This window comes from Sorex araneus, chromosome 2, assembly GCF_027595985.1.
Source record: "Sorex araneus isolate mSorAra2 chromosome 2, mSorAra2.pri, whole genome shotgun sequence".
Lineage (NCBI taxonomy): Eukaryota > Metazoa > Chordata > Mammalia > Eulipotyphla > Soricidae > Sorex > Sorex araneus.
Genome location: NC_073303.1, coordinates 64,982,521 through 65,003,362, shown reverse-complemented (window position 1 = coordinate 65,003,362; position 20,842 = coordinate 64,982,521). Strand labels below are relative to the sequence as shown.

Genomic DNA, 20,842 nt, shown 5'->3' with positions numbered 1-20,842 from the left:
AGAGTATGTTTGAAGCCAGAGAGTTTGCATAGATGGATAGGGCAGTGGCTTTGCATGTAACCCCCTGAGTTGGAGTCCCACCACCCAGTATGCTCTACCCCACCCCCGTTGAGTGATCCCTGAGCACAGAATCCAGAGTAAGCACTGAGCATCACTGGTGTGGCCCGAAAATCAAATAAAACAAAAAGAACATCTATTTTCAGCCCTTGGTAAAACATGCACAAAAACACATTCATTGACTTGTTTTTTTTACTTTGGAAAATTCTTTACCTTATAGTTATAATAATTACTTACAGTCTATGTTTTCTAATCCTTTGATTAGCTGACAAAGCATAATATAACCCCATGTTTCAATACGGTTACATATTGGTTACACCCAAACTTTCCTCTAAGATGAAAGTGATTCATTGTGTGATGCAAACAAAGGTATTTAAGTAAAATTAAGTCGCTTATGAATCATCCAGGCAAGAAAAGCAATGCTATGGGGCAAGTATAATTTTTCTTTATTTCCCTCTGTGGACAAGAGTTCAAGCGAAAAATGAAGAAGTTGACAAATGAGAGGTTATTGAAGCGGCTCAGATGAGCAATGATTTGGACCATGAGGGTGGTAGAGAGAAAGAGCTAGCTAGGCTCAGGGTACGATTTGGAGGTAAAAATCAGGGGGACTTGCCAATGAAAAGAATGTCAAGATTGAAGGCTCTAGAAAAAAAGAGGAATCTAGAAACATCTCTGAGATTGTGTATTGAGCCACCTTGAATATGGTTGTGATAATTTGCTGAGCTGAGAATGTTCAGGGGGATGCAGTTTACAGAGGAGAATTAACTTTTCGTTTCAGACATACCTGATTTGAGTTTGGCTCATTTTTGAGTTGGCCAGTGCTAGAAATCTGGAGCTTTTACAAGGGCTGAAAATGGAAATATCTGGGAATCACATTTGTTTTCAGGTTCAAAGAAATTCTTTTTGTGCTCAGATATATAAATAATAGCGAGTAGCTAATTAGCTTTCCAGCCACTTTTGTACCTAATTTTACATTCTGTCCTCCAAAAATAAAAATACTGAAATCAAAGGAAATAGTTATTTAAAGCTGCAATGCACAAAAATTTCATTTCAGACCTAATCTGATAATTTATGATATTAAAGAGAGCATTTAGTGAAATTATGAAAAACTTTATCTCAAGTGCTATGCATCTGCAGAGAGTATACCAATAGTCAGCTATTTATTTGGAACTCTATTTAATTACAATGCAGAATATAGAATACATATTAAATATATATCTGGTAGTAAACCTGATTTAACCATAAATGACAATTTTGCCACATGAAGTAGCTTTTATATATTGATAGTCAGCACCTTAAAAAAACCCTGAAGTTAAAAATTTAGGAGTCATTTTACAGGAGGGAAGATTCTTATTTTCGTTTTTGCAATAGCGATTTGAGTTTTTGTCACTTAGCTCAAGTCACTTTGGCTATCGTGGTTATTCAGAAAAAGTGAGTTTGCTCTTTTTAGTGTTTTGTTTTTCTTTTTTTGCTAAAACTTACTTAGAAGGATGTGAGGGGAGAGAAAGAGAGGAACATGTGTTCAAGAGAGAACATGGGCTTGAAGTGCAAGTAAAAAGACAGAAAAAGCAAGAAAAATATGTGTTCTGGGGAGAACCTGGGCACGAGAAAACAAGCCCTTTTAAATATTTTAACTCAAACACAAGTGCAAATAAAATAACGTGAATTTGTCTGAAGTTATTTTTGATGTCTGCTAAGCAACTTAAGAGCAAGGTCTTTAAAATAAAAGTTTTTTTCTTATGCAAAATAGTAATTTGTCAATCAACAGAAAATATAGATTCATCTCCCTCTCTCTCTCTCATTACACATTTATGTTCTGATCAGCTTTGGTTGTATATCCAAAGGACCCATTTCTTTCATTTCTCTCTACCTCAAGTGTTATCTCTTGCTAAGTGAATGATGCATTGGCATGAAGCCATTTAAAACAACTCTAACATTCTTTTCAGCTCCTTCCTGGCAGTGGAATTTCATCTGTCTCATATGTGCCAAATGAATTTTGTTTCATCATCCCATGTTTTCAGGTTCTGTTCCTCCCCCAGCTCTCCCACATCAACTTAAAACATAATTCCACAAGACTCTGTAGCATTGTAGCACTGTTGTCCTGTTGTTCATCGATTTGCTCGAGTGGACACCAGTAATGTCTCAATTGTGAGACTTGTTACTTTTTTGGCATATCGAATATGCCACGGGTAGCTTGCCAGGCTCTGCCGTGCAGGCGGGATACTCTCGGTAGCTTGCTGGGCTCTCCGAGAGCGACGGAGGAATTGAACCTGGGTCGGCCGCATGAAAGGCAAACACCCTACCCACTATACTATCATTCCAGCTCACCACAAGACTCTACTTATATATTTTTCTGTTACATATATTTAAATATTTTCTACTTTATTTTCTAAATGGGAGGCTTTCTATCATACTTCATTGTTTGTGGATGGTATAATTTTGGGGACAGGGGACACCCACCAGTGCGCAGTGCTTACTCCTGACTCTGTATTCAGGGATCACTCCTGGTTGGCCTCAGGGGAAGGACCACATGTTGTGGCAGGGACTGAACCTAAGTTGGCCACATGCAAGGCACGTGTCCCCCACACTGTCCTATCTCTCCAGCTCTGGATGGTACATTTTTTTTATAATCATAGTCAGTCCTTCACAATAAATCTCATTTACATAGAAATCCTATCATCTTAGTGGCCTTAAAATGTTCATTTATATTTATATATATGATTTGTTTATTTTTTTTCTTGGTTTTGGGGGGCCACTCCCAGTGGTGTTCACAATTTCCTCTTGGCTCTGTGCTTGGGGATTACTCCTGGTGGGACTCAGGGGACCATAATGGGTGACAGGGATCAAACCCTGGTTGGCTGTGTGCAAGAAAGCCCCTTACCTACAGGACTATTTTTCCAGTTCCTGTGCATTTATGTTTAAGGGAAGGAATAAAAAATATTATATTTGAATAAACTAAATTCTCTAACAATGAATTATTAAAAATTATTTGAATGTGAAATCCTGTTTTCTCCTGTATGTACTCCAATGATTCACATGAAGGAGATCTTATCAGCACCTCAAATATAGTTCTAGAATTATGTGGGTTAGTCATGATTTTGCTCAAACTAGTTGGGTGTGTCACATTGCTCTTTGACTCCTACCTTAGTTTATCCTTCCCTTAATCAGGAATAAAGATTCCAAGAATGGTTTTCTGTCTCATTATTATTCTTTATTCTTTTCACTCTCCTAATTTTTGAGATAAAACATTATTTGCAATGGTCAAAGTAACACTTTTGGATTTTGCCAAAGGTCATGTACTGAGGATAGAGTTGTTTGGTAAAAGTCTGTTTTCTGGAGCTCCAGCTCCCTCCATCTCCTTCTCTTTCTCTTCCTCTCATTTTCTTCCTCCTTGGAAGCATCAGCTTCTTCTCAATTTCTTTCTTAGACAGCTGTTTCCTAGACCTGATGCCTCTATTTCTCCACTAAAACTTGCTTTTCGCAAAGGAACAGAACATATTCATGGAAGGCAGGATATTTGTAAGTACTCCTTAAAACAGTTACTCTACTTGTGTTTTTAAGCCATTAAAATGTCTTTACCTAAAACATAGACGATAACAGATGAAATGTTCATGACATTGGCAATGGAGATCTGGGGTACACTTGCAAGGAAGTGTTCATGAGCAAGGAAATGAAAGTAAAGATAAAGAACTTGGACTCCATTAAATTGAAATGCTTTGTGCAGTGAAAGAAAATATAAACAGAATGAGAGGCAGTCATGCTGAATGGAAGAAGATATCATACATCTGACAAAGGATAAATATTCAAGGCCTATAAAGAACTCATACAACTTAGCAACAGTAACAGCCACCTTGAATTTTAAAAAATAGGCATAAAAGTTGAATAGCTCTTCAATAAAGACACATGAATGATTGATAGTCAAATTAAAAACTAAATGCCCCTCATCACTGATCATCGGGAAAATGCAAACGAAGACCACAGTGAGGAGCCATCTTGCAACTGTGAGAATGGTTACGTGAGAAGAAACTAATAGCAAGTGTTGGAGAGGGTTTGACGAAAAGGGAACTCTCATGCACCTTAGTGGGAATGTAACTGAGTACAAATATTTTGGAAAATGCAGCAAAACTTCCTCAAAGAGCAGAAGATAGAGTTACTGTATGATTCAACAGTCCCAATCCTATGTCAGGGTAGCTATCTGAAGAATGTAAAAACAGCACGAAGTTATACACGCCCCATGTTTATTCTAGCAATAACTGAATGCTAGTAATAGCTAAAGAGTAGCAACAAGCAAAGTGCCCATTGGTAGCCAATGAATTATTAAATAAGACTTGGTATATTTATATAATGAAATACTATTCAGCTACTTAAAAAGATAAAATATTGCCATTCACACTAAAATGTAAGAAAATCAAGAAACTATAAAGCAAAATAAGTCAAAAGTAAAAGTCAGGTGTTGGATTATTTTATTGCACGTAGGTGTGGAATATAAGGGTAAAATTGTTTAAAAGTTAAAAGGAAAAGCCAAATCAGTGGACATAGATAGAGAACTAAGGGTAACGCAGAGAAAAATGGGCTTGGGGAGGATAAAGAGAGGAATACAAACCCCACAAATATTCTTTAGCATTTATCTAGATCAGTAGCAACCAAAATGAAACAATAAATTTCAAGGCAATTATACACACACACACACACACACACACACAGAGCACATACACACACACAGAGCTAGTAGAGAGTTACAGTGCAAGGCCTAGTTTGTCTAACTCCATTTATAATAAATTTTATTTATCAACATTTTTCTCCCTAACCCTAGCTGCCATTTTCCAACTCTTGATGGCACCTCTTTGCTCTAGGGAAGCAAGCTGATGACCTTGGGTTAATCCATCGACCTTGGAACCAAAGCGATAGTACAGAGGGTAGGGCATTTGCCTTGCATGTAGCCAACCAGGGTTTGATCCCCTGCACCCTATTATAGCCCTCTGGTTCTTCCAGGAGTAATCCCTGAGCACAGAGTCATGAGTAAGCCCTGAGCACAGCTGGGCGTTGCCCAAACCCCACCCTCACCCCACACCCCCCATAAAGGAAATAAAAAAATGAAATCTATTTATTGACCTTTGGGGAAGGGAAACAGGTGGGGAGAGTGCATTGAGGAGCAGCCCCGTGGACGACGATGCAGCCGGGCTGGAGAGTAGCAGCGTCCACCCTCAGGCTGGGCAAGCTCGAGTCTCAGACTGTGCATAGCAGCAGGATTGTCCTGAAAACTATTTGCACAGGCAGTTGACTCCTCCGCTTTTGCATGAGGCTGTGCTCTCTGGGCTGACTCTGCTGCCCCTGGGAACTGACCTGAAGTCGCTCCCATCAAATCTCATCCCTGGAAGATGAGGACCAGTTCCACTTCATTAGGACCAGTTCCACATTGCACTAGGGAGCAGTGGCTGGGCACGGCTGGAACTTGAGAGATTCCGGAGAATTTGAAATGGTGATGCAGACCTTGATGTAGTACATCACTGTCTAGGAACCTTGGGCAATTCTTCGCTTGCGCTTTGCATTTGGACAGGAGTGAAATGGGGGATTCTGCTTAAGGTTCTTGGGGGAGAAAACGTTATACGTAAGAGTGACCAGCCTCAGAGCAATAATACAAATGCTTTATGTGTGTCTGCATTTTTAAACGTCTAAGTTATGTTGTCTATGTCTCTTACAGCTCCATGTTGTCCACTGGAATTCAGAAAAATATCCCAGCTTTGTTGAAGCAGCAAATGAGCCGGATGGATTAGCTGTCTTGGGAGTATTTTTACAGGTAAGAATGCACTATTTCAAATAATTCATCAGTGATGATGTCTAAAGAGTTTTAGTCATGGAGTAGACAGTCTACTATTACTTAATCATAAAATTAGCATAGCAAGTAGGGCCTTTGCCTTGCACACAGCTGACTAGGGTTCAATACCTCTGCCCCTCTTGGAGAGCTCGACAAGCTACCAAGGCAAATTTGATATGCCAAAAAACAGTAACAACAAGTTGCACAATGGAGACGTTACTGGTGCCCGCTCGAGCAAATTGATGAGCAATGGGATAACAGTGATAGAGTGATGAGATTATTTAATATGTTTTAAATATTATTTTTAGGAATGTTAAAGTTTTATATATTAGGGGCTGGAGCGATAGCACAGTGGGTATAGGGTGTTTGCCTTGCACATGGCTGACCCGGGTTTGATTCCCAGCATCCCATGTGGTCCCTTGAGCACCGCCAGGAGTAATTCCTGAGTGCATGAGCCAGGAGTAAACCCTGTGCGACACTGGGTGTGACCCAAAAAAAAAAAAAGAGTTTTATATATTAGTTAATGATCCAGCCAAAAGCCCCAGATTACCCTAGGAGCATTGTATTATGACTCTTCTTATTGTTCATGAATTAGTTTTATGTGACCGTGATGACAACACGAGCATCAGACTTACTGCTGAGGTCCTGAGAAGAATGTCTCTATTCCGAACTCCTCCCCATTGCACAATATTTAAAAACACAGAGTAAAGTTCCTGATTCTTACATTCCTTCCTGATATAAGTGTTCAAGTTCCTGATTCTCGAAGCACTAGTTTGACTACAATGGTTTGTTGTCCTGAGCACGCGGACCAATTTAATTAAAAAGGTATTTTCCATTGTCCTCTATTCCCATGTGGTAACACAAATATCAGTGTGATGCTATCTGTGGGCGACTGGACCACAGAACTGCCCACATCCTCGTTGGGTGTACACAGCTGCTGTGCCACCAAGTCTGTCTGATGTAATTGGTTGGGGCTGGGCCCTGGGAGTGTGTGGATAGGTGTGGAGGGTGGTTGGGACGACAGTACTTCTTTCTTTGGGCCACCCTGCTTGGTGGTGATGGTTTAATCAGTGTGGTACAAGAGATATATTTCAATCCCGAAGAAGTTAAAAGCTTCACGTGGATCTGGGACACCCCTAATAATGAAAAGCCATCCATGTGTTTTTCTGATGAGTTCTATTTCTGACATTTTGCCTTGATTAGGGACCTTAAATCACTTTAGACACGACGTGAGAGATGCTTTTCTCGAATGTTTTGATGTCATGGTAATTTGTTTAGATGTAGGGTCTGAGGCTCACATATCTTTTAGGAGAGCAGGTTTTCTAACCCAGGTTTCTCTTGTATACCACAAACATAAATTTAAAGAAATCTGAAGCTATTGCTACTGGTTTTGGAATCAATCTTGCAGTTCAGCCAAGGAATCTTGTAATATTATCTTGTTCAGATTCCCTTGGCATGATAAGAACAGACTGTGGTAAAAGAGAGCTTTATTGCAGAACAATTCCTGTTTGTTCCAGACAAGCTTAGGTCTTTTTCTTTTTTTCTTTCTTTTTCAAAAGAAAAAAAAGAATTTAACATTAGTGACTGAAATAGCATAATTCTGCTAGAGTAACCATTCTTTTTTTTAAACTTTCCATTTCCAGATTGGTGAACATAATTCACAGTTGCAAAAGATTACTGACATTTTGGATTCTATTAAAGAAAAGGTAAAATGAATTACTATTGCTAATGACTAATGAAATTCCTATTTCCTCCAGAATTTCCTTGTCCTCTATGAGAAATTTAAACCTTAGATATAGTACATTGGGCTATCTTCTTTCAAACAGAGTTGGAACATATTGACCAATGGGAGCAGAAGGAGTCTACTACTTCTAGTCATTAAAAACCATGAGAGGGACTTAACGATCTAAAATAATCAGCAATAAATCTATGCATGATTAACTTTAGGTATTGGTGTTTTATAGCATAACTTTTTACCTGCAACACATCTTAAAGACCACGATGTTTAAAGAAATCTTGTGTTTCTTAAATAAGTCTAGATCATGGGCTATTTCAGCTACAAATTTTAAAGTTGAAGCCAATGACTTCACACTTGAATTTGGCTTAACACAAATTGCAGGACCAGTGTCGCTGTGTTAAGGCAGATACTAGTTACTTCTACACATCGGTGACAATAAAATAATGTTTTCACTGGAAGTTTGGTTGTTGAGGTCTGTGTAAAGCTATAGAATGCTGATTTGTGGAAATTCTCTTTTCTCCATTAGGGCAAACAAACCCGATTCACCAATTTTGACCCAATATCTCTACTTCCTCCATCCTGGGACTACTGGACATATCCTGGCTCTCTTACTGTCCCTCCTCTTCTTGAGAGTGTCACTTGGATTGTTTTAAAACAACCGATAAACATCAGCTCTCAGCAGGTTAGTCTCTCTGCCAGATGGAATCCCACTCGTTAGAGGAAACCAGGCTGCTAGGGAAAAAAGGGAAGAAGCCCTACTCCTGGCATCTGCCAGGGGAAATTGTATTTTCCTTTGAATATCTAAGTGGTGGTTGGATCAGAGGCATGCTATACCTTACTTCTCTGCGTAGAGAAACTTCTGTGAATTTCCCACTATTTAGAAATATAGAGTGAAGCGAAGTGACCTCCAGAATGTTATGACCATTTGCTTGTATTTCTGCTGTTTATGTGGCAATCAACTGGGATACAACATTTAAACCTAGGAAAGGCACAGTTTTGAAAGGGTGCCATTCTCCGTTATTGCCTTAGCTGACCTAGACCTAAGTCAGCCCCGCCTACAGACTTTGCTTGCACACAGGGAAGACAGAGATAGGTGGGGTGCCTGAAGAAATGTGAGAACTTAATCTGGTATTTTGGCTTTTGTTAACAGAACTTTGGAAGAGCTGCCTGAGGGGCCTGAGGTGTTTACTAAGAGGCTGTGGGGTGATACTTGTGTGGGTCTAGTAAAGACATGAATTCATTTGCTTTGCTGATAAATGCTTGCTGAATCTCAGGCTTGGCCCGCCAAGCAGACCCCAAATTCAGGATGCCTTTGATGCACAAACTGCTCAGAGCTACGAGCCTTGTGACTTTATCTATGGACGACAGGGAGATGCTGGGTTTTCTGGTGTCTGCACTTAGGGTTCTGTTTTTGTATTCTCTTATTGAATGAAGTGATGGAAAATCTTTTTTTTTTAATTTATTTTTTAATAAGTGAGTCACTGTGAGGGCACAGTTACAAATTTACCCATCTTCGTCATTGTGTTTCCCTCACACAATGTTCGAGAACGCATCCCTCCACCAGTGTCCATTCTCCACCACCAATGAACCCAGTATCCCTCCCACCCTCCACTCCTGCCCCCCCCCCCCGCCTCTGTGGCAGGGCATTCCATTTTGTTCTCTCTCCTTTTGGGTGTTGTGGTTTGTGATAGGGGTATTGAGTGGCCATCGTGTTCAGTCTCTAGTCTACTTTCAGCACGCTTCTCGCTTCTCTCTTCTCGAGCGGGTCCCCAACCATGTTTTACTTGGTGTTTTCTTCTCTATCCAGGCTGCCTTTCCTCCAGCATGTGAGGCCAGCTTCCAAGTGGAAAATCTTTTTTATCTTTTTTTAAATTTTTATTAGTGAATCACCGTGAGGTACAGTTACAAACTTATGAACTTTCATGTTTGCATTTGTTTTACATCCCTCCACCAGTGCCCATTCTCCTCCACCAATGTTCCCAGTATCCCTCCCACCACCCCCACCCTAACCCCCACCACCCCACCCTGCCTCTGCGGCAGGGAATTTCCTTTTGTTCTCTCTCCTGTTGAGTGTTGTAGTTTAAAATCATTTTTTTAAGTTATTATTGAATCACCATGAGATACCATTACAAAGCTTTCATATTTGAGTTTTAGTCATACAATGATCGAACACCCATCCCTCTGCCAATGCACATTTTCCACCACCAATGTCCCCAGTATCCCTCCTGCCACCCCACCCCACCACATCTCCTGCCTCTATGGCAGACAATTTCCTTCTTGCTCTCTATTTTTGGGCCTTATGATTTGCAATGCAGACACTGAGAGGCCATCATGTTTGGTCCTTTTTCTACATTCGGCACAGTGATGTAAAATCTTAACATTAACACAGTCCAATTTCTGCAGCTAGACCAGTACTTCCGTTCTAGGAATAATCACCACCCAAGCCATTTATTACTCCCACACCCCAAACAAAGACTAGAACTGGTTCACATTTACCACGCTCATATCAAGTGGCATTTCCCTTTAAGTAGTGAACACATCCAACTTCTTTTGAACTTGTCTTTAGTTATGAAAACTAAATACTCATCTGCGGCTTACTTATTCAAATACTTATTAAAGCACTTTGAAGGTTAGGTTAGAAATCCAGAGCTTGATTGACATGGAAATTCCTGTAATTTATTTTTTTCTTCATAAATAAGGTCAAAAGAAAAGTGATGTATCACTGATTCAGTGGCCTTATTAATGGAATCCAGATTGCTACTCTCTGGGTGTTTCCTGTTAGTCTTTTGCATTCCTTTGTTAAATGTGAACAGGTAAATTGTAAGAGATCTTGAATGAATGTTAACATCAAGATAGTAATAAGAAGGGACATGTTTTCCCAGTATTTTAAGGATAACTTTATTCTCTGAAGTCACTTAGAAAGTAAGTTATTTTTTAAGGAGGACCTGTAATATATCAAAATATATAATTTAGTTTTATTAATAGGGCTGGCCATGTCAAAACTAACTCTGGATATTTAGGAATTATAACTGCTTAACTGTGGATTCATTATCTATTCTACATGAGACTCTGTCACTGTCACTGTCACTGTCATCCCGTTGCTCATTGATTTACTCGAGCGGGCACCAGTAACATATACATTGTGAGATTTGTTATTACTGCTTTTGGGATATTGAATATACCATGGGTAGCTTTCCAGGCTCTGCCATACAGGCAGGATACTCTTGGTAGCTTGCCGGGCTCTCAGAGAGGGATGGAGGAATCGAACCCAGGTCGGCCGCGTGCAAGGCAAATGCCCTACCCACTGTGCTATCGATCCAGACTCAATTAATATTAATTATTAATGTCTCTTTTGGGGGGCACAGTAGTTCTTAGGACTTACTTTTGGCTCTGCACTCAGGGATCACTTTTGGTGGGTTCAGGAGACCATGTTGGGTGCCAGGGATCAAACCTGGGTCAGACGCCTGCAAGGCAAGCTCCCTATCACTGTTTAATTTAAGGTGTTTTCTAAAACAGTAAAACATCTAAGTAGTCATTGTATTTTTTAGCCTTTGTGTGATTGGTAATTTACCTTGAGTGATTTAATTAACTTTAATCAATTGTAGCAAGAACATTTTTAGACATTTTAACTTTAAAACAGATTACAAAGATTATCAGAGTAATAACTCCAATAATTATGAAATGGGCTGGAACGATAGCGCAGTGGGTAGGGCATTTGCCTTCAATGCGGTCGACACGGGTTCGATTCCTCCATCTCTCTTGGAGAGCCCGGCAAGCTACCGAGAGTATCCCGCCCACAGGACAGAGCCTGGCAAGCTACCCTGGCGTATTCGATATGCCAAAAACAGTAACAGCAAGTTTCACAATGGAGACGTTACTGGTGTCCGCTCGAGCAAATTGATGAGCAGCAGGATGACAGTGATAGTGACAGTGATTATGAAATGACATTGTGGAGAGTCTAAGAGTTAAAGATCAAAACAAAGTATATATTAAAAATTCAATCTGAGGAGCTAAGGACTAGCCCCGGGGTCGTGCACTGCCATCTGGTTTGCTGCCTGGGACTCTACGGCCCTCCAGCATCCCGAGGCAGTTCCCAAGCACGGTCATCACAGCCATGGGCCTGGTGGCCCCTGGCTCTACAGGGCCTAAGCAGCACTGCTGGGGCCAGCATTGAGCCGTCAGGGGAGAGTACAGCTGGGGTGACCCCTCTGGTCCCCCCTTCCTCCCATGGCCTGAGCAGTGCTTGGGAGCTGCCCCCTGCCCTGTTTCAACACCTCTAACTCCTCTTCCCGCTGACTCGCCTGTCTCCCCTGAGAGAGAGATAAAAGTCTCTCATGAGACATTCTGCAGAACACCTGACCCATACTCCTCAACGCCATTAGGGCCATCCAAAGCACATTTGACATCACGAATGCCCAGAGAACGCGACTACCCTATGTAATGCTGTTTCTGATGAGGTCCTGGGACAGATAAAGGGCAATAAGTTAAGAGTGGACTTGAGTTCATTACAATATATCGATATTGACTCATTAACAGTGAAAACGTTCCATACTTATTTATCATATTAATAGCAGGGGGAAATGAGTGTGATGTCTATAACAGCTCTTCAGAGTATTTTTGTGGGGATGGGGTGAGATTTTGGATGACATGCAGCTGTGCTCAGGGCTTACTCCAGGCTCCGTCACTCCTGGAGGTACACGGGGGACCATCTGTGGTGCTTGCCATCAAACCGAGGTTAGCCACATGCACTTGAACCCCTCTCTGTGACCCCTCTTTGTAGCATATTTTGTTTATTTTTAATTTTCTTAAAGAAACATGATTCATAATTCTGTGAATCTAAAACTGTTAGTTTATTTAGAAGATCAAAATTATGATAAGGTGCTTCTTTGTATGTGACTCACCTTGGGAGACTTGCCAAGAGGGACTTTTGCATCTCTTGAGTACTGGTTGGGATCCCCCCAAACAACCAAAAAACCAAAAACCCCAAATATGAGAAGGCTGATAAGATTATTTAGTTGCTTAGCTCTTTGCACAATGTGACATGTAAAAATATCAATTGTGTATACAACTGATTTAAGAAATGAAACACAAAAAGATTACTTTCAGAAAAATTTTAAATATCAATTTTGGCACCCTTCATTCTCAAAATCACTAGGAAACATTGTTTGTATTCATTTTTCCATGTCACCATGTAATGTTATGAGCTGTGAAGATTGAGTTTTGATTTTAGCATGTTGGTACCATTTTTTCCTATGTTTTCCTCTTCCTATTTTTTTTTGCCAAGTCACTCTGACCAAAAAAGGAAAATCAGATGGTTTTCATTTTCTTTTTCTTGACTTAAATTTATTTTTCTCTCTGCGTCACTTACTGAAATGCCTAATTTAACAGCCATGCTAGCGAACAGATAACATGTTTTCTGGTGCTTTCTATAATAGGACTATTGTTTTCCTTGGAAAGCTGACTTTTGCTAAGTCTCTGGTTTATCCTAAGTGATATAAATTGGCTCGCTCATCTGCTACAATTCAGCATGCAGATACTTGACTTTGATTCTGTTTCTTTTAAAAGGTTTTTGTTTGTTTCAATATTTGTGTAGAGAAAAGTTTACAAATTTTAGGCTAAAGTTAATATTTGTTTAAACATACACACATATATATGCATAAATACATCTATACGTATGTACACATTAGTACATATGTCTATGTATCTTTATATGAGTATCTATATTACATATCTATTAAATATTAAATATTATCATGTAACAACCACTACAATCAAATTACATAATAGAGTCCTTGACTGAGACATTTCCTTATGTCTCTTGGAACTCTATATAATGACAATTAGTTGCTATCATTAGAATTTTGTCTCTCACCTTTTCTCATTTTTTTAAAATGGAGAGAATAGTGTGTTACTGATTAGATTTGGGGATTAAATGAGATAATCCACGTAAAGTACTTAGCACATGTCTTAAGGCCTTCAATGTGTCATAAGAGAGCTTACCTTACTATTGCCCAACTTTGGCTAGCAGCGAATATTAATTAATTTGAGCACTAGAGTGGCAGAATAAAAGGTGTTTACAAAACATGAGCAATGAGTATAGCTACCTACTGATGTTACTCTACAAGGAAATGAAAGATTTGCAGGTAGCGCCAAAAGAAACAGTGAAACAGGTTCCAGTCACACCCGGGCTGCTCTGGGAAAATGCTCCTGGAGTTGTGAAATGTGGAGTCTGACTTAGTTAGACGGGCAGGGGTGGGGCATAGGTTCAGCTGGAATTCTTGAATCAAGCCGGGGATGAGTGAGAGATGAGGCCAGTAGGGGCCAGCCGGTGGCGGACATGGCCAGACCAGGGGAGAGTCGGAGAACTCCATGGCCACGAGAAGCAAATTTAGTGGATACTGGCGGATATGGGGCTTCTCTAGCCGGGCGAAGTCTTTGGGAGGGAGATTCACTGTCAGAGAGCGGAGGGATTTGATGAGATATCCAGACAGATTTTTATTTTATTATTATTATTTTTTATGGAGTCTTACCCAGAAGAGCATGGTCAGATACATAATCAGAGAAAGTTCCAGTTTGGGATGAGTGAGGCCAAGATGCCTCAAGGAGGCAGAAGTTAGGAGGATTGACCTCCAGAGGAGCTCAAAGGTGGGGGGTGTGCGCCAACACACAAAGTCATGATTTTCAGGGGCTGGAGCCATAGCACAGTGGGTAGTGCATTGGCCTTGCATGAGTCTAACCCGGGTTTGATTCCAGTATCCCATATGGTCCCCCAAGCACCTTCAGGAGTAATTCCTGAGTGCAGAGCCAGGAGTAACCCCTGTGCATTGCTGAATGTGACCCAAAAAGAAAAAGAAAAAGGTCATGATCTTCAGAGGAATCTGTCTTTTCTGTGTGAGGTTGGTTGTACTCGGAGAGGCCAAAGAGTTATCTTCTTAATTCAGATTCAGGACGGGCACAGCCACCTGGAGTGGTCACTCTAGACAAACCCCGATCCCCCTAAATTGCAGGAGCCTGACTATCCCCACTGTAGCTCCAGAGGTTAGACTTTCTTAGTCTTTGCTGCTTGGTGTCCCAGAGAACTACTAAAGTGACATCTAGTTTTAACAGAAGATATGAGGTACTGAGGCTTGAATCTGGGTTGGCCTCACGCAAAAGAAGTGCCCTGTCCACTATCCTATCTCTTCAGCCTCCAATCATGTTAAATTTTTAAAAAATGATATAAATCACCAAGGAAAATGAAGTAGTAATTTTAACTGATGATTGTAATGGAAAACTTCTCAGCTATTAAAAATAGTGTCATCGAGAACAAATTGGAATGCCCTGCCACAGAGGCGGGGTGGGGTGGGGGGATGGGACCGGGGGGTGGGAGGGATACTGGGTTCATTGGTGGTGGAGAATGGACACTGGTGGAGGGATGGGCTCTCGAACATTGCATGAGAAAAAAACAAGCACGAAAAGGTGTGAGTCTGTAACTGGACCCTCACTGTGACTCACTAAAAAAAAAAATAAAATAAAAACTGAAAATATCTTGGGATTGAAGAGATAGTATGGTGGGTGGGGTGTCTGTTACATATGGCCAATCCGAGATTCAATCTCTGGTGTCCCATATGCTCTCCCAGAGCACTTTTCAGAGTCACTCCTTAGTGCAGAGCCAGGAGTAATCCCTGAGTGCCACTGAGTGTGGCCCAAAATTCAAATAAACAAATAAATAAGCAAACCTCATATCTCTTTTGCTCCTGAAAAAAAAATAGTGTCATCGATTAATGCTTGTTGGCATGCAAAGATACTTAGGATATATGTTAAGTGGAAAAATACGGTTTCAAAGGTACATATATAGTTGACTTCATTTCTGTAATGAGGCATATCAAGTGTGGACGTGTGTGTTAACAGTGATTCTAACTGTTCTGCGATTATTAGTAATTTCTATTTCTTCTTTATTCTTTTCATATATGACGTTTGCAACATAAACAGTTTGTTTTTGAGAACAAAGAAAACTTAAGCTCTTTTGTTGAGAAATATGTCTATACCAGTTACATTAAATGAAGGGTCCTAGATGTTTATTATATATGTGTGTGTGTGTGTGTGTGTGTGTGTGATGAAAACAAAATTCTTATTTAAAGGAATGACCAAAGTTCTCTGAATGAACTAATCACATGGTTCTCAATGAAAAGGGGCCATCTTATATCAGTGTCCTTGCAAGTGTGCAGTGAAATTCTAAGAAGAGGAAGACACCAGTTGAGATAATCTCAACCAATGCTTCAGTTTCTGATAAGAAGACTGAAGATTAGAGCCAATAAATTACTCCCCCAAGGTCACATAGCTGGTTCGAGGCTGAATTAGGGCCAGGACCTGCTCCAAACCCCAGTATACTGCTCTTCCCACTGGCCCACTGCAGATACCATTCTCTGCTTCTAAATGCATCCTACTATATCACATTTGAAGTAGTATTTCTATCTTCAAATAAAAAATTCACATATATATTCAAATAAAGAATTCACATTAGTTTAGAACCTCTTGGTATTTACACAGTGTGAAAATTCAGCAGATTCATGAACGGAGGGGAGAAGGCAGATGGAATAGAGAAGGGATGGCTGGAGGAACCAGTTGGGATGGGAGATGCATGCCGGAAGTAGATAATGGACCAAACATGATGACCTCTCAGTGTCTGTGTTGTAAGCTATAATGCCCAAACGTAGAGAGAGAGTATGGGGAATATTGTCTGCCTTAGAGGCAGGGGGAGGGTGGGGAAAGGGGGGGGGTATTGGTGGTGGGGAATGTGTACTGGTGGAGGGATGGGTGTTTGATCATTGTGAGATTGTAACCCAAACATGAAAGCTTGTAACTATCTCACAGGGATTCAATAAGATTAAAAAGAGAAAAAAAAAAGAAAATAGAATTCAAGTGCAATAAAAAACAAAAAGAAAATTCAGCAGAGAAGTTGCTTCATGATACATAGCTTAGAAGATGTAGAAGATGTTTCCAGCTCTTGGTAAAGGGTGCATGCTTCTTAACTTCCTCTGCAGAGAATTTACTGACATTACTCTGATTCTCTTTGCTGTAACGGACTCTCCTTCTTTCCCCACGCAGCTGGCCACGTTCCGGAGCCTTCTATGTACCGCCGAAGGGGAAGCAGCGGCTTTTTTACTGAGCAATCACCGCCCACCACAGCCTCTGAAGGGCAGGAAAGTGAGAGCCTCTTTCCTTTGAATGTTGTCACCTGCAGACAACCCCAAGCGTGTCTGCGAAGAGAAATAAAACAAAGCAAAACACAAAACATCCTGCTAAGAGTTCTTTCCAGGAGCCCTTTTGCTCTCACCACAAAGAAGATCAGAAACTTCTCGTTAAACGGACTTAACTGCTCCATCTCAATCATGCTTGCTCTCACGGGTCTTGCAGCAGGTAACGTTTCAGTTCATGAATGTCTGTGACATGCATCCGAGGCTATCTATCTGAAAACATCAGGAGCCTCGGAATGGCTTCAAACTCCTTCCTTGCCCAGAAGACCGAAGTAGCCACATTTCTCTGTTATACTTGCTGAGAAATTTAAATTCATTTTCACAGGAGTTTGGTACCTGTTTCTACATCAGTGCTTTTGCTTAATGTCTTGATATGATCCCATTTTATAAAAAAGCAGAACATATTTTCTTGAAAAGTGAATTATTGTTTTCTGTTGCAAATTCTCATTCCATAAATGACACTTTTACTAAAATGGCAGTATGAAGGTTACAGGAGTGAGTGGGTAGGGGATAGCTAGCTGGCGAGTACTCCATAGCTTAAAAAAATAAAACAAAAACAAACCATACAAATATGGTAAGGAATTCCTCAGGAGAGCTACTTAAATTTTAATGAATTTGGCCACGTATCAAAATCCTAAGTAATGGTTATGACACCTGGCTAATAATTGACCAGAGGCAGTGCTTACCAATTTATGGCACTAATATGGTTTGAAATGAAGAGATTACAAGGTCCCACTTGAGGCCTAAGGGCATGATATATGGGTTGCTTATGTTGGCCGCTCAGCAGAGCAGGCAGCCAGCAATTCTGTGAGAGACTTGTTCTTTTAACTGGCGAAAAAAAAAAAAAAACAACAACAACCTTTCCTCTTGTATCAATAATCCACACCCTTGGATGCAATTCTATGGTAAAACTCATCCTCTCTCTCTCTTTCTCTCTCTCTCTCTCTTTCTCTCTCTCTCATTTATTTCTCCTACATAACTTTGTAAGATCACTCTTGATATTAATTTTAACCTATTATCTCATGTAACTATTTGTTTCTTTTTTGGAAAGAAGGAGGTGGGGGCACCTTGGCTCTTTCTTGAAGAATAGAGCGACACTTAGCATTAAATTAAGGGCCACATTTTCACTTGAACACTTGTATTCTTCTGAATATTCTTCTGAAAGAAGTTTAACAGTTTCTTACCTTTGGCAATTTGTTTTAGACACCTTTCTTCTTCTGGATTTTTAATCATTAAACTTATTTTGTATAGAATCCTTATAGGGTAGCTGTGTAACAGTGACTGTGTAATGATGTCTGTGGTCATATAAGATGGACTCTTGAGAAGTAAGGCTGATGCCCCCGTGGGTTTTGTTTTCTGCATTCAGGATCTAGCTTGAAACCTGGCAGGAGACTGGCTTGTAGTAAATACTTAATGAATTGAATACTTAAATAATCTATGTAATATTTTCAGTAATTACCTGACCGCTTATGATCAAATGTACTGTATGTTAATATGTAACAAGTAAAATCTTATCTCTTGGAAATTGTTTCTTCTTAAAGGAATACCCCTGAAGTCTAACAAGTGTCGCCAGAAATTTTCATGATTTGAAAAAAAATCAGTGTTGAATGGGAGAGTTTGGAAAGATATTTTGAGAAGTAATTTTGTCAGAGAAAGAAGTTTGTATTCTCAGAGAATATACATTAGAATAACTGGAGAGGCGTGTTGGGGGGAATTCTAATTTCTGAGCATAAGAGTTACCATTTCATAAATTATGGTTTTTGCTACAATATTGCACCGGCTCCATGCCACAAATTGGATTTTAGTAGACCAAAAAAAAAAAGTCTGCACAGTGCTGTTTTTCTTGAAGTTTGTCTGCTAATTTATTTATCTCTTAGAGGTCAAAGGTCTAAGTGTGTGTTAAACTTGTTATCTTTTGAAAGATTAAAGAGTTGTAAATGAATCCCTTTTGTTTTTCAGAACATGTATTCTATTTTTATTTGCTCAGCATTTGGAATTTTAAGTTAAATTGGATCCAATCACAATAATAAAACAAAGAGAGAGAAGCTTTGCACTGTATCTGGTACTTGTTTATGCAAGACACAGGATGAGATTACACTTTTAAGCTCTAATTTAGAAAATGATTTCAAATGCACAGAAAAGTTGTAGGCACCTTAACCCCCTTAACTCCCCTTCCAAAAACCTTTTTATTTCCAGCCAGCCCTTTTTCCTGGTTTATGAATGAGTTGCTAATTTCATGTTTTACCATCCCACAATTTTTGTATTTCCTGTAAACCAGGATGTTGTCCTCTGTAAAATAATATAGCTACAATAGCCATGAAATTCATATTGCTTGATTATATCATAAATTCATTTGAGAACAAGTTGTTCACTTAGTTTCCTTCAGTAGGAAGTTCACTCCTCAGTTTTTTTCTTGGTTTTCATGATCTTGACTCTGTTGACTATTATGTACAAGCCAGGTTGTGTTTTATACAGTATATTTGTTTATTTTAAAAAAATAGAATGCTCTTAAATTTTTAAAAAATTTCCTTGTGATTAAGTTTATTTTAGGCAGGAATATTCCTCCAAATAATGCTGACTGCTGTGCTTTTCCCATTTTATTCCATTAAGCAACCAATTTTGATTTGTTAATTAGCAGGGTATAGAGTAAGTGCTCATTTAATGTCCTCAGGAGGCTCCTCAAAACTGCTGCTCTTAATAAAGTGGACTACAGGCATGCAAGACTTAACAGGAAACAGTGTATTCAGTGATTTTGCTTTGAGAAAATCTGAGCGTACTGGCACAAACCTAGATGGCACAACCTCATAAACACCTCGGCTGTCTGGGATTGTGTACTGGTGGGCACCAAAATAATTTGCAACAGGAAAGTTGCTGTCGGGGGCAACCCAAACCATACCAAATGCACTGAGGCCTCTAAAATACGGACCCTATCTGAGAAACCGGGAAAACCTTTCAGATGAGGGGTGGGAGGGGGGTTTCAGTTAGACCTCCTGGGAGAAACAGCTGTACAGTAAGAACAAAGAGCATGCAGAGAATAGCAAAAAAATGCAACAACAGTTGCAAACTCTCTCCTTAGAGCACAAAACCCTGGGAGTCACGGAGGGAAGTTTGGAAGAACTGTGTGTGAACAAACTTGGCAGAGTGTGTGCATATCAGCCTCCTGGAGGCCACTGCATCTTCACCTGAGCTTGTTCCTTTGACTTTATGGTGCCCATTGTCCGTTTGGGGCGTTGGCTGTAGCTCTGCTTGAGGCGCGTGCTTGGCTCTTCCCCCACTGAAGAGCGTATGTAATGCTCTTTTTTTTTTTGCTTTTTGGGTCACACCCAGCGATGCACAGGGGTTATTCCTGGCTCATGCGCTCAGGAATTACTCCTGGCGATGCTCAAGGGACCATATGGGATGCTGGGAATCGAACCCAGGTTGGCCTCGTGCAAGGCAAGCGCCCTACCCGCTGTGCTATCTCTCCAACCCCATATGTATTGCTTTTTCTGTCCCGTTAGTCTCCCAGATTAACTCACTTCATCTCCCTCTTCACCTCCTTCCTGATGTTCTTCTATGTGAAGGTATTCAGTGGACAGGGCAGAGTTTAGAACTTATTTTTCCTGCAAAGAGCAATTCTTCCCTCCAGCCTGAGTCCATGCCTTCTGGAGAACTCAGGGGGTGGGACCCAGTTCCTGCACCTCATAGATCAAGGGGGGTTTCAGGTGTAGCCTGATGCTACCGCGTGGCGCTGGTGAGATGCAAAGCTTGTGCTGTGTAGGTGTTCATAGTGGGCTTTATGAGTTCAGGTCTAACCCTCCCAACCCTCCCAAGGAGACTGGGCAGGGCGGGTGGGGGGAGAGGCAGACTCCCCCCTTTTTAAATTGAATCACCGTAAGATACAGGTTCATGTTTGAGTTTCAGTCATACAATGATCAAACACCCATCCCCCCACCAGTGCATATTCTCCACCATCAATGCCCCCAGTATCCACCCCTCCTACCCCCCAGACTTCCT

General features: G+C 40.4%; 1 protein-coding gene across 1 annotated transcript in view; it reads left to right on the top strand.

The window, feature by feature from the left end:
- The window catches only part of LOC101559375 (carbonic anhydrase 13), a 33,358-nt gene extending 14,132 nt beyond the window's left edge, over positions 1-19,226 (top strand). Inside the window, exons 4-7 of the mRNA XM_055127593.1 lie at positions 5,759-5,854; positions 7,516-7,578; positions 8,137-8,292; positions 16,698-19,226. Coding sequence (XP_054983568.1) covers positions 5,759-5,854; positions 7,516-7,578; positions 8,137-8,292; positions 16,698-16,817 — 435 coding nt within the window. The 3' untranslated portion in view covers positions 16,818-19,226. The remainder of the gene's footprint in view (positions 1-5,758; positions 5,855-7,515; positions 7,579-8,136; positions 8,293-16,697) is intronic.
- The last annotated feature ends 1,616 nt before the right edge of the window (positions 19,227-20,842 follow it).